General features: G+C 42.1%; 1 protein-coding gene across 1 annotated transcript in view; it reads left to right on the top strand.

Annotated features, from left to right (window-relative positions):
- LOC111955107 (sodium/hydrogen exchanger 3) overlaps window positions 1–22,463 on the top strand; it is a 78,750-nt gene extending 56,287 nt beyond the window's left edge. The window contains exons 7-16 of the mRNA XM_023975187.2: window positions 4,886–5,088; window positions 5,238–5,327; window positions 10,882–10,952; window positions 11,102–11,231; window positions 11,541–11,692; window positions 19,862–19,982; window positions 20,087–20,257; window positions 20,365–20,419; window positions 21,211–21,291; window positions 21,453–22,463. Of these exons, the coding sequence (XP_023830955.1) occupies window positions 4,886–5,088; window positions 5,238–5,327; window positions 10,882–10,952; window positions 11,102–11,231; window positions 11,541–11,692; window positions 19,862–19,982; window positions 20,087–20,257; window positions 20,365–20,419; window positions 21,211–21,291; window positions 21,453–21,760 (1,382 nt within the window). The 3' untranslated portion in view covers window positions 21,761–22,463. The remainder of the gene's footprint in view (window positions 1–4,885; window positions 5,089–5,237; window positions 5,328–10,881; window positions 10,953–11,101; window positions 11,232–11,540; window positions 11,693–19,861; window positions 19,983–20,086; window positions 20,258–20,364; window positions 20,420–21,210; window positions 21,292–21,452) is intronic.
- The last annotated feature ends 971 nt before the right edge of the window (window positions 22,464–23,434 follow it).

Genomic DNA, 23,434 nt, shown 5'->3' with positions numbered 1-23,434 from the left:
CTCCCCAGCAAAACCCTCTCCTACCCCGGGCCGGCGCTGGGCCAATTGTGCACCATCCTATGGGACTACCGGTTGCAGCACAGCCTGGGAATGAACCCGGGTCTTTCGGAACGCCTCTAGCACTGCGATGCTTTAGACCACTGCGTCACTCGGGAGGCCCCAAATACAGTCATTTAGGTATTTTTGTATTTTCAAAATACAAAATAAAACTACAACAATTTTCTCAGTAACGATAATCATTTTACTTGCTATGACTTTGATGTGTGTTGTTTTTTTACAACTTTATTTGATGAAGACTGTTAGTTGCTATGGATAAGAGAGTCTGCTAAATGACCAAAATATTCATAAAAACATTTACAATAGTAAAGCACACTGGATATTATTATTGGTCTCATTTCGGGGCAGTAGTTAAATAGAATAATAACGAGCATGCTTTGCGAGTGTTCATTTGAACATTTACAGTACATGTACATTTTGGTAATTTAGCTGATGCTCTCATCACACCAGTGCCATCAGACTTCTAATACCAATGCACGGTAAAGGGGATCACAAAATTGTGAAGGGGACAACAAAATTGTGAACTGCTATAAAAAAAATGGTATGGAAAAGTATTTAGAATTTTTTTAAATGCAAATTACAGCTCTCGAAAGTATCTTGTTACAAAGTTATTCAAAATTAATAGAATACATATTTGAAATACTGTCGCTAGTGAAAGTCTACACACCCCACATGAAATTACTATACTATACTATTATTCACTGTAGTGTTTTCACATTAGTATAGTAAGTACTACACTTGAGCAAGGGATACTACATTGTGGAGTATAGTATTCTACAGTATACTATACGATCCTATAGTAAGCACTACACAATCGAGGGATACTACAGTGTAGAGTATAGTCGTCTAGAGTATATTACTGTTAGTACAGAATTCTATAGTAAGTACTATAATATTCTGTAGTAAACTGTAGTATTCTCCTTTAACTTTACTCCTTTCATATTTTATTTGATCCTGACAAACTCCCAAGTCCCTGCCAGTGTCAATCATGTCCATAACATGATGCTGCCATCACAATATTTGAAAATGATCAACAACATTACATTCACTCCACATTACTTGCCTGTGTAAAATAATCCACTCCAAATCATCCATTCTGTTTGCAGCAAGGTCGTTAAGTAATGCTGCAAGACAACACAGCAAAGAAAATTTATAGTAACTTTTTAAAAACGGAATTAAAAACTGCGGGTTTGGGTCCAATACAACACATGGATAAAGGCGGGATACCTAGTCAGTTGTACAACTGAATGCATTCAACTGAAATGTGTCTGTTGCATTTAACCCAACCCCTCTGAATCAGAGAGGTGCGGAGGGCTGCCTTAATCGACGTCCACATCTTCAGCATCCGGGGAACAGTGAGTTAACTGCCTTGCTCAGGGGCAGAATGACAGAGTTTTACCTTGTCAGCTCGGGGATGCAATCCAGCAACTAGGCTACCATAGTGAAATTCTAGGTTATTTACATAATAACAGAGAACCGGGGTTATAAGTGAAATATTTCACAATAGGATTTTGTTTCGGAATTCCCATAACTTGAAGAACCAAATCACAAATGTATGGTGGAAACAGACCGGGAGAACATTCTTTCCCCCCTCTGATAACCAGGTGGTGAATCGCATCTCTGCATGTCTGGCAGACATATCAGTCTGCCAGACATGCAGGACGGAGCTGCTCTTCCTCCCGGGGAAGGACTGCCCGTTCCATGATCTCGCCATCACGGTTGACAACTCCATTGTGTCCTCCTCCCAGAGTGCTAAGAACCTTGGCGTGATCCTGGACAACACCCTGTCGTTCTCAACTAACATCAAGGCGGTGACCCGTTCCTGTAGGTTCATGCTCTACAACATTCGCAGAGTACGACCCTGCCTCACRCAGGAAGCGGCGCAGGTCCTAATCCAGGCACTTGTCATCTCCCGTCTGGATTACTGCAACTCGCTGTTGGCTGGGCTCCCTGCCTGTGCCATTAAACTCCTACAACTCATCCAGAACGCCGCAGCCCGTCTGGTGTTCAACTTTCCCAAGTTCTCTCACGTCACCCCGCTCCTCCGCTCTCTCCACTGGCTTCCAGTTGAAGCTCGCATCCGCTACAAGACCATGGTGCTTGCCTACGGAGCTGTGAGGGGAACGGCACCTCCGTACCTTCAGGCTCTGATCAGGCCCTACACCCAAACAAGGGCACTGCGTTCATCCACCTCTGGCCTGCTCGCCTCCCTACCTCTGAGGAAGTACAGTTCCCGCTCAGCCCAGTCAAAACTGTTCGCTGCTCTGGCACCCCAATGGTGGAACAAACTCCCTCACGACGCCAGGTCAGCGGAGTCAATCACCACCTTCCGGAGACACCTGAAACCCCACCTCTTTAAGGAATACCTAGGATAGGATAAAGTAATCCTTCTAACCCCCCCCCCCCCTTAAAAGAGTTAGATGCACTATTGTAAAGTGGTTGTTCCACTGGATATCATAAGGTGAATGCACCAATTTGTAAGTCGCTCTGGATAAGAGCGTCTGCTAAATGACTTAAATGTAATGTAAATGTAACATCAAAAAGGGTGTGCCTTCACCCTGCATAAAAGAGCTCTCCCACTCACTGATCATTTTCAAAAGGTGCAGTGAAGTACTTCACTGAAAATATCAGAAAACCAGGATTATGTAAATAACTTTGAGTTCTATATTTCAAATACTCGTTCAGTATTTCACAATGGGATATATATGTCGTGTCTTTGGCATCATTAAGCTGAAGATTAATCTTTATCAAATAACTCTGTAATTATTATTACGCGATTAAACTGATTAATCATGTAACTGTAATTAACTAGGAAGTCTGGGCACCAAGGAAAATATTCCGATTATAAAGTTATAATTTTCCTAATATAACTTTCAGATATTTGAATATCTGATCACTTAGTCTTCTAATTAATTAATTATTATTTACCTCATGTTAGTCTCATTCCAAACATCGTCAATTGTTGGTTATCTGCACAAACCCAGTCTTCACTATGAGTCATCCATACATCAATTGTCTTAAATCATTTATTTACTAACTAAGTAATTCACAGAAATGCATAAACAAACAGTAGATAGTTACAAGGAAATGATAACGGAGTTTCCCTAGTGGGACAAACCGGTATCGCTACTTGGTGGACACAAAGGGAAGGGGGGTCAACTGAGATGAGACACTACAAAGTTGATAATTATAACAATTGAAATGCTAATCCTTTGCACATGAACGCTCACTCATTCGGGAATAATTGCAATCAATATATATATATTTATGCTCAGTGTGTCGTCGGGATCTCTGTTGAAAAGTTTGTTTCTGTTGGAGAGTTTGTCCGCCCTCTATCTGTCGTGGTTAGAATGGATAGTTCAGAGTGACATTCATTCATGTCGTTATAGAATAGATGTTTCGGCGGTTGTCGGTCTTCGCGTTCAATGATACCGAATTCCTAGCTGCAGACTAGTAATTAATATCAAAGACTTGTTCTTATTCTGTCGGTATCGATAGTCTAAGAGTTCAACCACGTGGTATGGTTAAAAGATTCAGCCATCTACTCAAACCTTAGCTTATACTCAGGTTTATGGTCTYCTCTCAAACCTTGGCCCTCTCGTTATCGAGGTAAGCTGGTCTGGTGATAGAAAGCCCGGGTGGGAGTTTTATTTGGAAGAGCAGAAAAGGGCCTGTCCCAGGACGCAAGACCATAACTGTGCTCATGGGCGGTCCTCTGATTTAGTTAAACTCCAAAGGGAATTGGAGTTTCCTTCATTAAACAGTCCAAAATCACATTACACAATTTCACAAACAGTATCATCCTCACTCATTCATCTATTACAACAATTAGATGTAATATATTACAATTAGATGTAATATATTATATAAACAGCTTTAAGGAAATGTGGCCATATTGTCTCCCATGAGTTTCACAAAATTGAACCAACGGACCAGTTCGTAGCTGGATTCTTCACCGATCTTTTATACCTTCTCCAGAACATAAATGTTGTTCGGACCTCAATTAGCCTTGAAATCCCTAGTTTGAAAGCTAAAGTTTTTCTGGAAGCTTTGCTGTGCCATTTTCCTTAGATTTTCCCCCACGTGGGGGGGAGTTCAAGTTCAACGAATGAGCTTTAGCCCTTCGCCAGAGACTCTTGCAAGCTGTCACTGAGTGACAGCTAGCAATAGTCACATCACAGCAGAGTGAGTGAAAGAGAAATTATGTGGTGCACATATCTGGACATATGTGGCGCAGTCCGCGATTTTTGGGGATAACTTTTGGCTCGGGAGTGCTACTTTCAGAACTACTGGCTGAAAAGTAAACAAAAGTACCAGAGAATCTCTTTAACATTGACAATATGGTCAGAGTAGCTACATTATCCCTATTGATAAGGTTGTCATTGTCAAAAAATGTATGTTATCTTTTGGTTGAAAAGGTCAAACATCACAACTCGGCAAACCTGGTAACAACATTTTCTATTGAGTTTACCACTTGTAATTCCAATTTGGAGGGTCCTTCATTTCCCACTGGGAACTAGGAGCTTCCGATAACTCCGATAGCATGTGAACGTGGCATAACTCTGAGGTGTGAAGACATACGCAATCAAGACGTCTTCATTTTTTTATTTTAATTATTTAGAAAAAATACGTATCATTTTATTTAACTTTGAAAATGTGAAGTAGGTTGTATAGATCTGTATGAAAAAAACTATAATTTAATCCCTTTTTAGATGTCATTTTATGGCAGCAAAATGTGAAGACTCTGCAAGGGGGGGGTGTAGACTTTCACTAGGCACTGTACATGTAACAGAAATACTGACTATCTCTGTGTGTATTTATATCACAGGGGTCTTTTTACTGACCTGGATTCTGAACCAGTACCGACTGGTTCCCTTGGACTTTATTGATCAACTAGTGATGGGCTACGGTGGCCTACGAGGGGCCGTAGCCTATGGCCTTGTGCTCCTGCTGGACGAGAATAAGTTCAAGGAGAAGACACTGATGGTCAGCACCACCCTCATAGTGGTGTACTTCACTGTCATGTTGCAGGTAAAATAGCTAATTTAAATGTCAAACTTCAGTCCATACATATTTCACCATTTGTAGTTTTCTTTCATACACTATATGTCTTGACGTGAACAGACTGGTATGTGTCAATTTGCTACCGGTTTACTATATTTTCTCCTTATTTGTTGCAGGGAATAACCATGAAACCACTGGTCACCTGGCTGAAAGTGAAGAGAGCAGAACAGACAGAACGCACACTAGCTGAAAAAATACAGAATAGGGTAACTATCTGATCAGAAGTCTTTGTTGTTCATCAATCCCAAAGAATCAGACAACAAACCTTATATCTCTCTAATAAATCCCCAAAGTAATGTTTCTACTTTTTGTAAACTGTACTACAAACTTTTTCAATCACAGGTCTGTCAAATGAATGACATAAACAGAGTTCCGAAGTTCCAAGGTTTATTAAGAGGAGAACACAAATAAATTAGTAGCAGGGCAAGATTAATGTGGACTTTAAATAAAGCACACTCGTGATGATATATCCTTGTAAGCTAGTACACTCGTGATGAAACAGTGTGAGATAGCGCACTCATGGTATAATACTGTTATAGGATAACAAGCTGGTGGTAATTGGCATGAGAATGCATACTCTGCTTTCGAATCAAATAGCTCCCTCCTAAGAACAGCTAGCCCAAGAGGTCTCTAGGAAAGAGTGGTGACACATCATACAACAAATATATATATAAACAAAGAAAATGTAATTAGTCCAACCTTCTAATGCATTCCCAAGTATTTTACCTGGATACCAGCTCATTTGCGTCAGGGTCCTGACACAAAGCCTGCTTCAGGCTGTCTGTTGGTCCATCCCCCACTCAAAGAGAGTATTGACTGCCATTTGGATATCAGAAAAAACTACTTTGTCTGGCTTTGTCATGACGCCTGCCTGGCTGACTCTGCGCCCGAGGAAGGTAACCTCTTTCTGCATGAAAATGCACTCAGCCCAGCTCTTTGGATTCAGCCCAGAACTTCCTTAACGTTTTCCAACACGGTCTCGAACCTTGTCCCACGTACCAGTAGGTCATTGAAATACACCAAACATTGTTCCGAGCACACCTTTGAGAACCTCAAATCAAATCAAATTTTATTAGTCACATACACATGGTTAGCAGATGTTAATGCGAGTGTAGCGAAATGCTTGTGCTTCTAGTTCCGACAATGCAGTAATAACCAACAAGTAATCTAACCTAACAATTCCACAACTACTACCTTATACACACACACAAGTGTAAAGGGATAAAGAAATATGACATAAAGATATATGAATGAGTGGTGGTACAGAACGGCAGGCAAGATGCAGTAGATGGTATAGATACGGTATATACATATGAGATGAGTACTGTAGGGTATGTAAACATAAAGTGGCATAGTTTAAAGTGGCTAGTGGTACATGTATTACATAAAGATGGCAAGATGCAGTAGATGATATAGAGTACAGTATATACATATGAGATGGGTAATGTAGGGTATGTAAACATTATATTAAGTGGCATTGTTTAAAGTGGCTAGTGGTACATTTTTACATAATTTCCATCAATTCCCATTTTTAAAGTGGCTGGAGTTGAGTCAGTATGTTGGCAGCGGCCGCTAAATGTTAGTGGTGGCTGTTTAACAGTCTGAGGCCTTGAGATAGAAGCTGTTTTTCAGTCTCTCGGTCCCTGCTTTGATGCACCTGTACTGACCTCGCCTTCTGGATGATAGCGGGTGAACAGGCAGTGGCTTGGGTGGTTGTGTCCTTGATGATCTTTATGGCCTTCCTGTGACATCGGTGTGTGTAGGTTCCTGGAGGGCAGTAGTTTGCCCCGGTGGTGCGTTCTGCAGACCTCACTACCCTCTGGAGAGCCTTACGGTTGTGGCGGAGCAGTTGCCGTACCAGGCGGTGATACAGCCCGACAGGATGCTCTCGATTGTGCATCTGTAGAAGTTTGTGAGTGCTTTTGGTGACAAGCCGAATTTCTTCAGCCTCCTGAGTTGAAGAGGCGCTGCTGCGCCTTCTTCACAACGCTGTCTGTGTGGGTGGACCAATCAGTTTGTCCGTGATGTGTACACCGAGGAACTTAAAACTTTCCACCTTCTCCACTACTGACCCGTCGATGTGGATAGGGGGGCTCCCTCTGCTGTTTCCTGAAGTCCACAATCATCTCCTTTGTTTTGTTGACGTTGAGTGTGAGGTTATTTCCTGACACCACACTCCGAGGGCCCTCACCTCCTCCCTGTAGGCCGTCTCGTCGTTGTTGGTAATCAAGCCTACCACTGTATTGTCATCCGCAAACTTGATGATTGAGTTGGAGGCGTGCATGCCACGCAGTCGTGGGTGAACAGGGAGTACAGGAGAGGGCTCGAACGCACCCTTGTGGCCCCAGTGTTGAGGATCAGCGGGGAGATGTTGTTACCTACCCTCACCACCTGGGGGCGGCCCGTCAGGAAGTCCAGGACCCAGTTGCACAGGCGGGGTCGAGACCCAGGGTCTCGAGCTTGATGACGAGTTTGGAGGGTACTATGGTGTTAAATGCTGAGCTGTAATCGATGAACAGCATTCCACATGGGTATTCCTCTTGTCCAGATGGGTTAGGCAGTGTGCAGTGTGGTTGCGATGCGTCGTCTGTGGACTATTGGTCGGTAAGCAAATTGGAGTGGGTCTAGGGTGTCCGGTAGGGTGGATGATATGTCCTTGACTAGTCTCTCAAAGCACTTCATGATGACGGAAGTGAGTGCTACGGGGCGTAGTCGTTTAGCTCAGTTACCTTAGCTTTCTTGGGAACAGGAACAATGGTGGCCCTCTTGAAGCATGTGGGAACAGCAGACTGGGATAAGGATTGATTGAATATGTCCGTAAACACACCAGCCAGCTGGTCTGCGCATGCTCTGAGGACGCGGCTGGAATGCCGTCTGGGCCTGCAGCCTTGCGAGGGTTAACACGTTTAAATGTTTTACTCACCTCGGCTGCAGTGAAGGAGAGCCCGCAGGTTTTGTAGGGGGCCGTGTCAGTGGCACTGTATTGTCCTCAAAGCGGGCAAAAAAGTTGTTTAGCCTGTCTGGAGCAAGACATCCTGGTCCGCGACGGGGCTGGTTTTCTTTTTGTAATCCGTGATTGACTGTAGACCCTGCCACATACCTCTTGTGTCTGAGCTGTTGAATTGCGACTCGATTTTGTCTCTGTACTGGGACTTAGCCTGTTTGATTGCCTTGCGGAGAGAATAGCTACACTGTTTGTATTCGTCTATGCTTCCGGTCACCTTGCCCTGGTTAAAAGCAGTGGTTCGCGCTTTCAGTTTCACGCGAATGCTGCCGTCAATCCACGGTTTCTGGTTTGGGAATGTTTAATCGTTGCTGTGGGTACGACATCGTCAATGCACTTCCTAATGAACTCGCTCACCGAATCAGCATATTCGTCAATATTGTTGTTGGACGCAATGCGGAACATATTCCAATCCGCGTGATCGAAGCAGTCTTGAAGCGTGGATTCAGATTGGTCGGACCAGCGTTGAACAGACCTGAGCGCGGGAGCTTGTTGTTTAGTTTCTGTTGTGCTGGAATCAACAAAATGGAGTCGTGGTCAGCTTTCCGAAAGGGGGCGGGGAGGGCCTTATATGCGTCGCGGAAATTAGTATAACAATGATCTAGGGTTTTTCCAGCCCTGGTAGCACAATCGATATGCTGATAGAATTTAGGAGTTTTGTTTTTAGATTAGCCTTGTTAAAATCCCAGCTACGATGAATGCAGCCTCAGGGTGTGTGGTTTCCAGTTTACAAAGAGTCAGATAAAGTTCGTTCAGGCCATCGATGTGTCTGCTTGGGGGGGAATATATACGGCTGATTATGATTGAAGAGAATTCCCTTGGTAGATAATGCGGTCGACATTTGATTGTGAGGAGTTCTAGATCAGGTGAACAGAATGACTTGAGTTCCTGTGTTTGTTATATGATCACACCACGTCTCGTTAATCATAAGGCATACCCCCCCGCCCCTCTTCTTACCAGAAAGATGTTGTTTTCTGTCGCGCGCGATGCATGAAGAAACCAGCTGGCTGAACCGACTCCGTTAGCGTCTCTTGAGTTAGCCATGTTTCCTGAAGCAGAGCACGTTGCAATCCCTGATGTCTCTCTGGAATGCTACCCGTGCTCGATTTCATCAACCTATTGTCAAGAGACTGACATTGGCGAGTAGTATGCTAGGGAGTGGAGCGCGATGTGCCCGTCTCCGAAGCCTGACCACGAGACCGCCTCGTTGCCCCTTTTACGGCGTCGCACAGGGTCGCCGGCTGGGATCAGATCCATTGTATTGGGTGGAAGGCAAAACACTGGATCCGTTTCGGGAAAGTCATATTCCTGGTAGGAACGATGATGAGTTGACGTTAATCGTATATTCAGTAGTTCCTCCCGACTGTATGTAATGAAACCTAAGATTACCTGTACCGTGTGGCTCAGTTGGTAGAGCATGGCGCTTGCAACGCCAGGGTTGTGGGTTCATTCCCCACGGGGGGACCAGATAGAATATGTAATGAACTTTCCAATTTGTAAGTCGCTCTGGATAAGAGCGTCTGCTAAATGACTTAAATGTAAAAATGTAAATGTACCGATGTAAGAAATAACACATAAAAAAACAAAATACTGCATATTTTCCAAGGAACGCGAAGCGAGGCGGCCATCTCTTTTCGGCGCCGGAAGTAGCTTACTCCATTAACAATGTCTTTGGTTTGTCTTCGGGTGCCAGAGGTACCTGCCAGTATCCGCTCCGTAAATCCAGGGAGGAGAACCAAGCTGAGCCATCGACATAATCAAGGCATCTGTCTCTCCGAGGTAGTGGATAGGTGTCTTTCACCATCTTGTCGCTAAGTTGCCGATAGTCAGCAGAGAACCTATAGGTTCCATCCTTTTTGGGGACCATGACTACGAGGAGGCTTATCAAGGTTCGTTGGTGTCAGTAGATGCTATCTGTTCTATGAGCTCATCCGCTGTGGCTTCACAGGCATATGGCATCCATCTGGCGCATTGGCGCCAACACACCCCCCATGCGATCTGGCGCATCGCATGGGGGGTGTGTTGCCTGTGTCAATGGTGTGCTGAACCAAGTGGGTTCGATCTACATCATTAAGGGTGACAGGAAAGCTTTGCCGGAATGTGTAAAGTAGGTCCCAGACTTGTTGTCGCTCCCACATGGCTTTGACAGTGGCGACTGCTGCTGATTCTGCGGCTGTGGTGACACTTGCCGTCTGTAGAACTGGTGTAGGCGGGGACTGTAGTTCCTCATGGGGCTCCATGGTGGTGGCTATCATTGGATAGGGGAAACATGCACTCTGCAAAGGGGGCTTCCCACTGAAGGCTAGGGCTTGTCGGTTGGCACGGTTGGTTTGCTCGTACTGGGGAAGGCAGACTCACTGAAAAGGGGGATGGGTTTATCATGTTGGAACATAATGATATTTGTCTGGAAGTCAAGCTTTGCCTCAGCCTCAGTCACCCACCTGTATCAAGACTTCACAGCGTCCCAGTATAGGAGCTCTTTCTCCAGTTACCGTGATCAAGGTTAAGCCCCAGTTGGTTAAGGGTCACTGTGGAACCTGTGTCCAGTAATGCACATGTCAAAAATAACTTGACAGCAGTTAGTGGCAAGGGGGATAGGTGTATAGAGGCGGAAGGTTCTGGAAGATGAAGGGTGTTCATCAAGGGCTGAGTGTCAGTAGCTAAACCCTTCTTTTATAAAGCATCAACCAGTTCATCTAAAAGTGTTGAAATTGGTCAATTGAAATATAATCTTTACAAAATAACTACTTTTTCAGACCTTTGACCACATGCTTGTCGCCATAGAGGACATTTCTGGACAAATAGGAGATAACTACATGAGAGACAAGTATGTGGACACTAACATCATATTATCAACTTCAATAAGTTATTATTATCATACAAGTATTATTTAAATAAATGTATTACATACCATACCTTCAAAGACTAAAGTTAGCACGAAATAGTTTTTTTACTCTCTTCTCGTATCCTTCTAAGGTGGAATAACTTTGAGGAGAGGTGGTTGTACTGGCTCTTGATGACACCCATTGCCAGGAAGTCTTGTGACCCCATATTCAACATTTTCCACAAGCTCAACATCAAGGATGCCACAAGCTATGTGAACGAGGTAAGAACGACTCACAAGGTCAGGGAAACCCATGACAACTTAATACTGTAGTTACAATGCTACACAATAGATTAACCTCCAGGATCACTGATTTACTGTAACATTACAACAAATAGAAAAATTGGATGGCAGACCATGAAAGATGTGTATAGCAGATGTTGCAGCGGGTGCAGTGAAATGGTTGTGTTATTAGAACTGTCAGGAGCTAATAACACAAGCATTTCACTGCATGCGCTGCTACATCTGCTATACTGTGTACGTGACCAATAAACTTTGATTTGACGAAGAATTTGTATCCCATTATCATAGGGAGAACGCAGAGGCTCATTGGCGTTCGTACGTAATGAAAGCAAGGCCGATGTGGATTTCAATAAGAAGTTTGGTGACGATTTGTCAGAGATGAGGCCTTACATCATGACAGAAAATATGGGACCAGATCATGTTCCAGTCTCCTCCATCTTGTAAGCAACATTTCCTGACATAGTCTGCATCCCAATAGCACCATATTCCATAGTGCGAGGTGAAAAGTAATGCACTATAGGGAATAGGGGGCCATTTGGGATGCAACCTTATGCATGTCTAAAACACATGCATCATTAACTTGGGATGGCGGAAATGTAAACTTAAACCCTGTTGGGGGTCTCCACTCCAGCAAAAAATATTTTTGTTATCTCAGAGTGTTCTGGCAATTTTAACGTAGAAAGTATATTGGATGGAAGGACGTTTGACATGGCCAACAGCTCTAAAAAGAGGCTATAGCAAGCACTGCTACCTTTAGGCACAAACACAGGTTTAGTTTAAAGCAACCTTGGACAACCCTGGGGCAAAGTACAGGCACTGAAACTGATAGTGTGTGCAGCTTACTCACCTATTTTGCAGATGTAATGGCTAAATAAAGCAATATTAAATTAGAGAACTAATTTCCATGCTTTCCAATGGCGCAAACTATCTCCTTGGTCACTGGTTGTAGGCGATGTACGCCCACCTGCAGCTAAATAGCTGCTATACGTGATGCCAGAAAGACTGGCAGGGCTGGGAACGGGACCATAGGAATGGAGATATAGGCGTGTATAACGCAATCCCTCCTTAGAACAACCTTTCATAGCGGGGGGGAGAGGGGTGCTTGGTGTCATTGTCCATTCGGAAGACCCATTTGCGACCAAGGTTTAACTTCCTGACTGATGACTTGAGATGTTGCTTCAATGTATCCACATCGTTTTCCTCCCTCATGATTTCTTCAATTTTTTGAAGTGCACCAGTCCCTCGTGCTGCAAAGCACCCCCACAACATGATGCTGCCACCCCCGTGCGCAAGTCTCCCCCTTTTTCCTCCAAACATAACAATGGTCATTATGGTCAAACAGTTCTATTTTTGTTTCATCAGACCAGAGAACATTTCTCCAAAAAGTACAATCTTTGTCCCCATGTGCAGTTGCAAACCGTAATCTGGCTTTTATATGGCGGTTTTGGAGCAGTGTCTACTTCCTTGCTGAGCGGACTTTCAGGTTATGTCGGTATAGGACTCGTTTTACTGTGGATAAAGACACTTTGTACCTATTTCCTCTAGCATCTTCACAAGGTCCGTTGCTGTTGTTCTGGGATTAATTTGCACTTTCGCACCAAAGTACGTTCATCTCTAGGAGACAGAACGCGTCTCCTTCCTGAGCGGTATGACGGCTGTGTGGTGGTGTTTATACTTGCGTATTATTGTTTGTACAGATGAACGTGGTACCTTCAGGTATTTGGAAATTGCTCCCAAAGATAAACCCGACTTGTGGAGGTCGACAACTTTTTTTCTGAGATCATGGCTGATTTCTTTGGATATTCCCATGATGTCAAGCAAAGAGGCACTGAGTTTGAAAGTAGGCCTTGAAATACATCCACAGATACACCTCCAGTTGACTCAAATGATGTCAATTAGCCTATCAGAAGCTTCTAAAGCCATGACATAATTTTCTGGAATTTTCCAAGCTGTTTAAAGGCACAGTCAAGTATGTCAACTTCTGACCCACTGAAATTGTGATACAGTGAATTATAAGTGAAATAATCTGTCTGTAAACAATTGTTGCATGCATAAAGTAGATGTCCTAAGTGACTTGCCAAAATTATAGTTTGGTAACAAGAAATGTGTGGAGTGGTTGAAAATCCTAAGTGTATGTAAACTTCGACTTCAACTGTAGGAATTCCTCTTGTCCAAATGGGATAGGGCAGTGTGCATTGCGATGGCAATTGCATCGTCTGTGGATCTATTTGGTGCGGTAAGCAAATTGAAGTGGGTCTAGGGTGTCAGGTAAGGTAGAGGTGATATGATCCTTCATTAGTCTCTCAAAGCACTTCATGATGACAGAAGTGAGTATTACCGGACGATAGTTATTTAGTTCAGTTACCTTTGCTTTCTTGGGTACAGGATCAATGGTGGACATCTTGAAGCATGTGGGGACAGTAGACTGGGATAGGGAGAGATTGAATATGTCCGTAAACACTCCAGCCAGCTGGTCTGCGCATGCTCTGAGGACGCGGCTAGGGATGTTGTCTGGGCCAGCAGCCTTGTGAGGGTTAACACGTTTAAATGTCTTACTCCCATCGGCCACGGAGAAGGAGAGCCCAGAGTCGGTGGCACTGTGTTATTCTCAAAGCGGGTGAAAAAGGTGTTTAGCTTGTCTGGATGCAAGACAACGGTGTCCGCGACGTGGCTGGTTTTCCCTTTGTAGTCCGTGATTGTCTGTAGAGCCTGCCACATACATCTCGTGTCTGAGCCGTTGAATTGCGACTCCACTTTGTCTCTATACTGACGTTTTACCTGTTTGATTGCCTTACGGAGGGAATAACTACACTGCTTGTATTCATCCATATTCCCAGTCACCTTGCCATGGTTAAATGTGATGGTTCACGCTTTCAGTTTTAAGTGAATGCTTCCATCTATCTACGGTTTCTGGTTTGGGTAGGTTTTAATTGTCACACATCCTGATAAACTCAGTCACCGTAACAGTATATGCGTGGATGTTATTCTCGGAGGCTACCCGGAACATATCCCAGTTCTCGTGATCAAAACAATCTTGAAGCGTAGATTCCGATTAGTCAGACCAGCGTTGAATAGTCCTTAGCATGGGTACTTCGTGTTTGAGTTTCTGCCGATAGGAAGGGAGGAGCAAAATTGAGGTTTGATCAGATTCGCCAAAAGGAGGGCGGGATAGGGACTTGTAGGCATCCCGGAAGTTGGAGTAGCAGTGGTCGAGTGTTTTAGCAGAGCGAGTACTACAGTCAATGTGTTGATAGAATTGCGCCATTCTTTCCCTCAAATTTGCTTTATTAAAATCCCCAGCTACGATAAATGAAGCCTCAGGATATGTGGTTTCCAGCTTCCATAAAGTCCAGTGAAGCTCTTTGAGGGCTGTCGAAGTATCGGCTTGATGAGGGAAATATACATGGCTGTGACTATAACTGAAGAGAATTCTCTTGAGAGGTAATATGGTCCGCATTTGATTGTGAGGTATTCTAAGTCGGATGAGCAAAAGGACTTGAGTTCCTGTATGTTATCACAATCACGCCATGAGTCGTTAATCATGAAACATACACGCAGACATTCCTGTCTGCGCGATGAACTAAAAATCCCTGATGTCTCTTTGGAAAGAAATCCTTTCCCTGAGCTCATCAACTTTATTATCCAGAGACTGAACATTAGCGAGTAATATACTCAGAAGCGGTGGGTGGTGTGCGCATCCTAAGTCGGACTAGAAGACTACTTCGAGTACCTTTGCTATGCCGGCGTTGTTTTGATTCGGTCTCTGGAATCAGTTCAATTGCCCTGGGGGGTACGAAAAAAGGATCAGTTTTGGGAAAGTCATATTCCTGGTCGTAATGCTGGTAGTGCTGGTGAGTTACCGCCACTCTGATATCCAATAGGTCTTCCCGGCTGTATGTAATAACACAAAAAATGTCTGGGCTAATAATGTAAGAAATAACACATACAAAACAAAATACTGAAAGGTTTCCTAAGAGCTAGGAAGTTCCTCCCAGAACTATGTGATGAGAAAGATACCTGATTAACCCAGGTTTAATTGAGCTTGAGATGCTCACTATTTGGCAGGTGCATCTCTTGTAATTTTATTTTATTTTACTAGGCAAGTCAGTTAAGAACAAATTCTTATTTTCAATGACAGCCTAGGAACAATGGGTTAAGGGGCAGAATGACAGATCAGTACCTTGTCACCTCGGTGATTCGAAGGGGTTATAAGGGCATATCGTCAATATAGCAGGGTTCCTCCCGAGGGCGCTCATGTGCAGTTGTTACCCATCTCCGCTGCTGTGGCAGTTGGCTTCATAAAATAATGATATAAAATAATAGCAAAAAATGTAGGTGGAAAAGTACACATTTCCTGACTCAAAACCGATAGTACTTTTGACAAGAATAACTAATTCTGCCATACACTTTCAATAAAACAATGAATTTGTCCACAGTTCGCGGATTTGTGAATCATTCACTGAAAACAGAGCAGAGTGAGGCTTGCATCCAGCAATGTCATGTGATCCGTTTTTGCAGCTGTCTCAGTTCTGCACTCCAGAGAGAGAGAGGGGGAGAGGGCAAACTCCACTGAACTAGTTTCAATGTATGGAATTACTTGGGAGTTTCTGGATTTTGGGTAAACTTCTCCTTTAAATTAAGACACCGTGGAGCCAGCATGAGATCTAGCTCAGAAAATGTACCTCAATGCAAGGATGAGAAATGCGTTGTCCTCCGAATTGTCCCATTATCCCACAGTGGCATATCCCATCCCTGCATTGAGGTACGTTTTCCGACCCATATCTTGTGCCGGCTCCACGGTGTTATAATGTAACCATGATTGCATTCCGACCCCAGGGCAGGTCAGTGTGAACAAGTGTAACGATAGGGTCTGTATTTTCTGGCAAAGCCTGAATGGTAGCTCAGCGGATAGGGTCTGGGATTTCGGATCAGAGGCACATCGAATCCTGGCTATAGTTATGATAATGTTTTGTCTTCAGCATCCTAAATAATACCACGGATGCACAGTTTTTGTAATATTGAACCTGGAGGCAAAAAGGGTAAGTGCGAATCACACATTCTAACTAAATGTAGTTTACCTAATCACTAATCTGCATTGTGTTAAAAACTCTGAGTAATAAGCAGTTTTAAGGCACAATTTGGTGAAATCCCCAAAGGACTCAGAAAGCCTTGGTTTCCCATTACTATACATAGGTATGGACAATGAGTTTGCACCCTCCCTTGTCATCCGTGGTAGAACCATAAGTTCGCTAGTCAAGAGTTCCGTCTCACTTATTTTATCCCCAAAACTCACCAGCCATTAGGTGCCTGCCACTGGTTACAATAGAAACAAAAGTATATGGTAGCAAAAGCACAGTTAATACGGATGCCCAATCCCAAATCGACCCCTAAATGCACCTGTGGAGAACTGAGAGGATTTGATTGGTATAAGCAACGTGGTGAAACATACACCCAGCCTTTCAGATAGCAAGGTGGTGTGATTACAATTTTGCTTACACAGTTGGAAAAATCAACTCAGATCTCCACAAGTGCATAGGGCGTAGGGTTTAGGGGTCGATTTGGGATTTTGTGAGATCATTCTCATTGCTCTTTAATGTAACCCTTACAATATGTAGGTCAGGGCCCGGTTTCCCAGTATAAATGGAATTTAGGCTTAGGAGTGTTTTAAAGATTCATCTTTCCTACAACGGCCGAAGATATAACATACATTTCCCAAAACACCACACAGAGAAAACGTTCGCTAAGTATGTCATTGAGGCATGTGTCCATATTGATAGGATCGAAAGAAAGGCATCACTGCTCTTTTATCAGATTTATCCATTCAAATCTTATTTTAACATTAGAAATATTCCACAATACTGATGATGGATCAGCTCCTAGAAAGATATAATCACTTAATGACTGCAAATATTGAGGTGGCTTATTCTAATGCTTACCCTATAATAATGTACTAAATCAAGATTTGCCACATCATTACACACATGTTGTTACACATCATGGAATATATTGAGGCAAATATTACCGACAGTGGCCTATTTTAGCAAAATACAACTCAATTGAAGGAACAATTTATTTAAATATTGAATTACAGTATATTTAACCGATACTATAGGCTATTTATCTTTTAATGCAGTCATTTCGTTTTTTATTTGAAGCATCTTTTCATCCTTTGCTTGTTCATAACAATTGCAAAGACATTGGAAACTTTGCATTTGTAGTCAACTTCGTTGTGAAGTTATTGGTAAATAGCAAGCGTTTTTAAGTGCAATTATTATTTTATTTTTTATTAACCCCTTCGCCACCCTCTTCCGAGGACAAATATATTTTAGTTTTTTTACAGCTTTTTTGCTACATATACATAAACATTTTTACATACACATTTTACATACACATTTTACATACATGGTACTTTCATATAAAATAGTCACATAACAATAATACATTACCAAACATAAGCTCTTTAATCCCACTCTCAGGACCATCCCACATATAACCATAGACCACCCTTGTTTGGTTTCCGCATCCACAGATTGTGAGCTAGAGATGAAAACCTTTCCTATGAGTATTATATTATTTATTGACTGACTATGGCTTTCCAAATCACCCAACACTGCTATTTGTAAGGTTAATTTTAAGTGCATGTTGTGATTTTTTTTAACCATTCCTGAACCTGTGACCAGAATAAAGCTACATAGGGGGCAATGCCAAAATAAATGATCTATTGATTCTGTCTCTTCGCAGCAAAATCTACAGAGCTGAGATTGTTGTATGCCCCATATATATAGCATTCTGTTGGTAGCAAGAATTTTATATCATAAATTCAATTGAAAAACTCTAAGTGTTGAATCAAGTGCAGTTTTTTGTGCCAGTTCATAAACCAAATGTCATGGAATTGGTACATCAAAAATCTCTTCCCATTCATTTTGCAACCTGTATGGCGCAGCTGTCAACATTTTTGTCCCCAAATGAAAGTCTATTTTTCTATTTTTGCCAGTTCCTTTCAGCGAATGTGTATCTTTAATATATGGCAGGCAAACAAGTTCCCTACCTTCTCCCTTTTCACCTTTCCTCCTCCATTTGTCTGGTAGTGATGCAATCAGTTGGTTGAAAATTCGGATTGAGCAGATACTCCCATATATTTTTGATAACTGCATATGTGACATAACTCTTCCGTTTCTATTCATAACATCACTAATAAATATATATATATTTTTTTGCATTTTTTCCATAAAGAATGTTTTTTTTAATGAATCAGTATATTTGAGTTTAACCATAACATTTGTTGTAATATTTGTTCTATCTTTTCTGGAGGATAAAACTGAAATTGGAACCAACTTTGTATGGCTTGTTTAAGAAAGTGCGATATTTAAACAATTTCATTTTCAATTAGTCGGAAATGAGAAGTTGTAATCTGTATGAAGGCAAAAAAGGCTATTTTTTTTTTTACCTTTCTTAATGATCTACTGCAGAACCATTTTGTGTTTTAGTATAACTTATGTATGAGTGAAGCTTTTAGTGAGAGGTTTAAAGCTTTAATATTTAATAATTTTAGCCCCCCAAACTCACATTCATTATATCAATAGGCATGTTTAATTTGGTCTGGCTTAGCATTCCAAATAAAATGAAATCTTTTTTGCTCATATGATTAAAAACGAGTCATCTGGAGTAGGCAGTGCCATTAGTAAGTTAGTAAACTGTGATAGGAACAAAGAGTTAATCAATGTGATTTTTTTCCACAAATAGACAAGTATTTACCTCTCCATGGTTGCAGACTCTTATCTATTTTTGCTTATCTTTCTATTGAAATTAATTGTGGTAAATTCATTTAATGTTTTTTGAGATGTGAATACCAAGTATGTCTACTTCACCATCCGCCCATTTTATTGGTAAACTACAAGGTAGTGTAAACACTGTATTTTGTGACGATCCAATACGTAATATGGTACACTTGTCGGAATTAGGTTTTAATCCAGACAGCTTAGAAAAGTGATCAAGAGCTTCAATTAAACTGTGCAGGGATATAGAAAAAAACTAGAGTCATCGGCATACATTGACACTTGTTTTTATCCCCTGGATTTCTAACCACTTGATGTTCTTGTTGGATCTCATTTTAATAGCTAGCATTTCAATGGCCATAATAAATAATTATGGAGACAAAGGACAGCCTTGTTTTACTCCTCTTAAAAGCTCAATACTTTCTGAGAAGTAACCATTATTTACTATTTTACATCTGGGGTTGCTGTACATACCTTTAACCCATTGTATAAGAGATTCACCAAAATTAAAGTAATCCAGGCATTTACATGTAAATTGTAGTCGTACTTTATCAAACGCCTTTTCAAAACCAGGCCCAAAACCAGACCAGGCCTGCTATCTTCGGTGTTTCATAATGTTCAATTGTTTCAAGTAATTGTCATATAAAGTGCAACTTTATTAAACAATGCTTTTTGGAAACAGCTTGGAGATTTAACGATGCTCCTATGAGGGTTCAAATGATGAATTTAGACTTAAGATGCTTTTGGGAAATCGGGCCCTGGTACTTTTTCAAGTCTGCCCTCCAGTGGCCAGCAAATTACCAACAGTGAATATGTATGTTTCTTCCCTTCCAGACGGGACAGTGTGCCCTCTGTCTGCCTGGACATGCATGAGCAGGACCTGAAGATGAGGGAGTCAGAGGACTTTGACGCACACCATCTACTGCAGCAGCACTTGTACAAAGGCAGGAAACAGGTATTGCTTAGTCAAAGACAATTAGATCCTCAAAAATCACAGGGGCGCTAAAAAACACACTCTTTTTTAGCCTCTTCTCTTGCTCTCCTTCCATCATCTAACAGCACAGACACAAGTACAGTCGGAAGCAGCTCGAAGTCAACGAGGACGAGCATGAGGTGCAAGAGATCTTCCAGAGAACCATGAGGAGCCGTCTAGAGTCATTCAAGTCAGCCAAAATGGGTGTCGCTCCACCCAAGATAAGCAAGCATTTAAAGAAAGACCAGCCACAAAAGGTCAGGGAAGACTGCACTTTTTCCTCCTTCCCCCTTGTCTTCATAACCATCCTCTTGGAGGCAATGTGATAATATGTATGTTGTGTATTTGACTCTGTCATTTTTAGATGCCAAATGGAAAATCCATGGATAACAGTAAAAGCCATGCTTATGGGGATGAAGGTACTTCTTTGCTCTTTKCTTTTCACTTCTCTTTTGCATTATATGAGAAGGTTGAGGTCAAGGGTCGTTCTTAAACTGGTGGTGTTTTTCTAGACTTCTGGGGGGGTACCTATTCTAAATCAACTAATACGGCAGCTTAATGCCTTATAATAATTTGTACCATTATGATAACATTTTGCCACCAGTAGGAGTAGAGTAGTAACACCAATGACACGTTTTAGGTATTTGAGGGTTTTCATAAATGGATGGTACATATTCTCAAGTAATAATTTACTAAAATGAAATGGATAACCATTTTGCATACAATGTAATTTCCCTTATTTTAAATTGAGTAACACCAATGACACTTTGCATTTATGTAAAATTATTGCTTCCGTCCCTCGATTGCCCCAACCTGGGCTCGAGCCAAGCAAGGAAAACAACTACTTTGTCTCGAGTGACGTCACCAGTTGAAACGCCACTAGCTAGACATTTCACAATGGTTAAATGTATCAATGGAATCCTCAATTTTATAACATATTAAATGGGTGTGATTAGCTAATACTTTTCTTTAATATAAGCCCCTCCCCTGATAACAGTTTGCCACTGGAGGGAATGCTCAAGGTCCTTGTATACAGTATCTTTGGAGTGATTTTCAAGCCAGTAACACCAATGACATAAAAATGTATGACACAAAAGAAGAGGACAAGGCTGCTTACATTTGCTTTCTGCCATTTTGGTTTAGATACCTGTGCATAAGTAAACAACATCATGTAATTGTTTTCTGATTGACTGTTTCTCTCTGCCTACAGATTTTGAGTTTTCTGAAGGAGACAGTGCCTCTGGTTGCGAGGCTGCTGGCGGTTCATTCCCTATGAGAGCCTATAGAGGAGGTAAGAGAGTCTTCTTCACATCAACTCAAAATAAATTAAATCAACCAAGTTAAACATGTCTAAATCAGACACTAAAACACTTCAGTCACGAAACAACAATAAGCTCACCTTTCAATCGATTAAATAATTTCCAATTAATTTAAATCTCTCTCCTGGTCTAGCTGGAATCGTCAACCCAGCTTTCATGGCGGAGATGGACACCATGGACCCCATGCCACCAATGCAGCAGATTCCTTCATGGCTGGCTGAAGCAGAGGTGGACAGCAGCACCGTGGTCCCTTCTCAGAGGGCTCAGCTGAGACTGCCCTGGACACCGAGCAACCTCCGCCGCCTGGCTCCGCTGCGCCTCAGTACCCATTCCAATGACTCCTTCCTGCTGGCTGACTCCCCTGCCACACAGGAGGGCATCTCTGAGCTCCCACCACCACCTCCCCCACAAGACGGACAGGATCAGGGAACCCACAAGTAGCCCTTCCACAAACTGACCTCTTGACCCCTAACCCTGGGTCCAGGTTCTGACCCCAGTTGCCAAAGATCAAACTGCAGACATCAGACTTGTTTTTTGTTCTGTTCAGTTGTTTAATCATAGTCCTGTATACCCAGACAAAACAATCCAGGTTGTCACCCTTGTGCTCTCCAAATAAGGCTTTGGGAATTGCACAATTTACTGAATTCTTCTGTATGTGTTTAATTGTAGGTTAGGTTTTTTAAAGGGGACTGCACTGTATGCAACTCCATCTAAAGACAGGGAGATCATGAGACCAACACCAAATAAGAATAATTGGACATGTGACCTTGCCGTCCAAATCCATGGACTCAGTTTGCCTGACAAAACCAATCCCTTAAACAACTCACTTAGATCCAATGTTGACCGACAGTAACAGAAAGTGTAACCACACTCACCGTATTTAAGTCCATTGAATGACACCAAACAAGCAAGTTTATGCATGGATTCAGACTGTCCTTTTTGTGGCCACACCACCTCAGCCCTTAATGTGAGAAAATCATCTAAATGTATATTGCAGATTTAGAAATGTTAGGCCTTTTTAGGCCTATTGCAATTTTATTGATTAAAATTATGTCTTAATTGCTTTGTGTGCGTTTTTTTCCAGTTTGTTTGAGAGACTTGTAGCCACTATTTATTCACCAATAAAGTGTATTGGCCACCTGTATCTTGTATCAGTTTGTTCAACTTTTGTATTACACTAATCTAAGCAGAATAATGTTCAGGTGAGACATTCACAGATGGTGAGGGGCTGCAACAATCATTCACTTACAATGGTGTCATTCATAATAGCCAGGTGTTCCACAATGACTAGCTTTGTGTCTCTGTTACTGTAAATATATTTTTTTCGTAAGGGTGTTGATTTATTTTTGAATAATATCAACAGTAGGGCATTTCCATGTGAAAAGCCCCATGAACACTAATGTGAAGTTCAAAGGATCAAATAAAAGCTAAGAGTCTATATTTTGGAAAGATTAAGACATTCGGAGAGTATTCAGACCCCTTCACTTTTTCCACATTTTGTTACGTTACAGCCTTAATCTAAAATTGATTAAATAGTGTTTAACCCTCATCAATCGACGCACAATATCCTATAATGACATAGCAAAAACTGATTTTTAGAATGTTACAACATTTATTAAAACTAAAAAACAAATCACATTTACGTAAGTATTCAGACCCTTTACTCAGTACTTTGTTGAAGCTACAATATGATGCTACAAGCTTGGCACACCTGTATTTGAGGAGTTTCTCCCATTTTTCTCTGCATATCCTCTCAAGCTCTGTCAGGTTGGGGAGCGTCGCCACACAGCTATTTTCAGGTCTCTCCAGATGTTCGATCGGATTCAAGTCCGGGCTCTGGCTGGGCCATTCAAGGACATTCAGAGACTTGTCCCAAAACCATTCCTGCATCGTCTTGGCTATGTGCTTGACGTCGTTGACCTGTTGGAATGTGAACCTTTGCCCCAGTCTGAGGTCCTGAGCACTCTGGAACAGTTTTTCATCAAGAATCTATCCCTCGATCCCGACTAGTCTCCCAGTCTCTGCCGCTGAAAAACATCCCCACAGCATGATGCTGCCACCTACATGCTTTACCGTCGGGATGGTATTGGCCAGATGATGAGTGGTGCCTGGTTT

The sequence above is a fragment of the Salvelinus sp. IW2-2015 genome, linkage group LG30 (genome assembly GCF_002910315.2).
Source record: "Salvelinus sp. IW2-2015 linkage group LG30, ASM291031v2, whole genome shotgun sequence".
NCBI lineage: Eukaryota > Metazoa > Chordata > Actinopteri > Salmoniformes > Salmonidae > Salvelinus > Salvelinus sp. IW2-2015.
The sequence above is the reverse complement of the archived record's forward strand: the minus strand, read 5'-3'. Positions and strand labels throughout refer to the sequence as shown.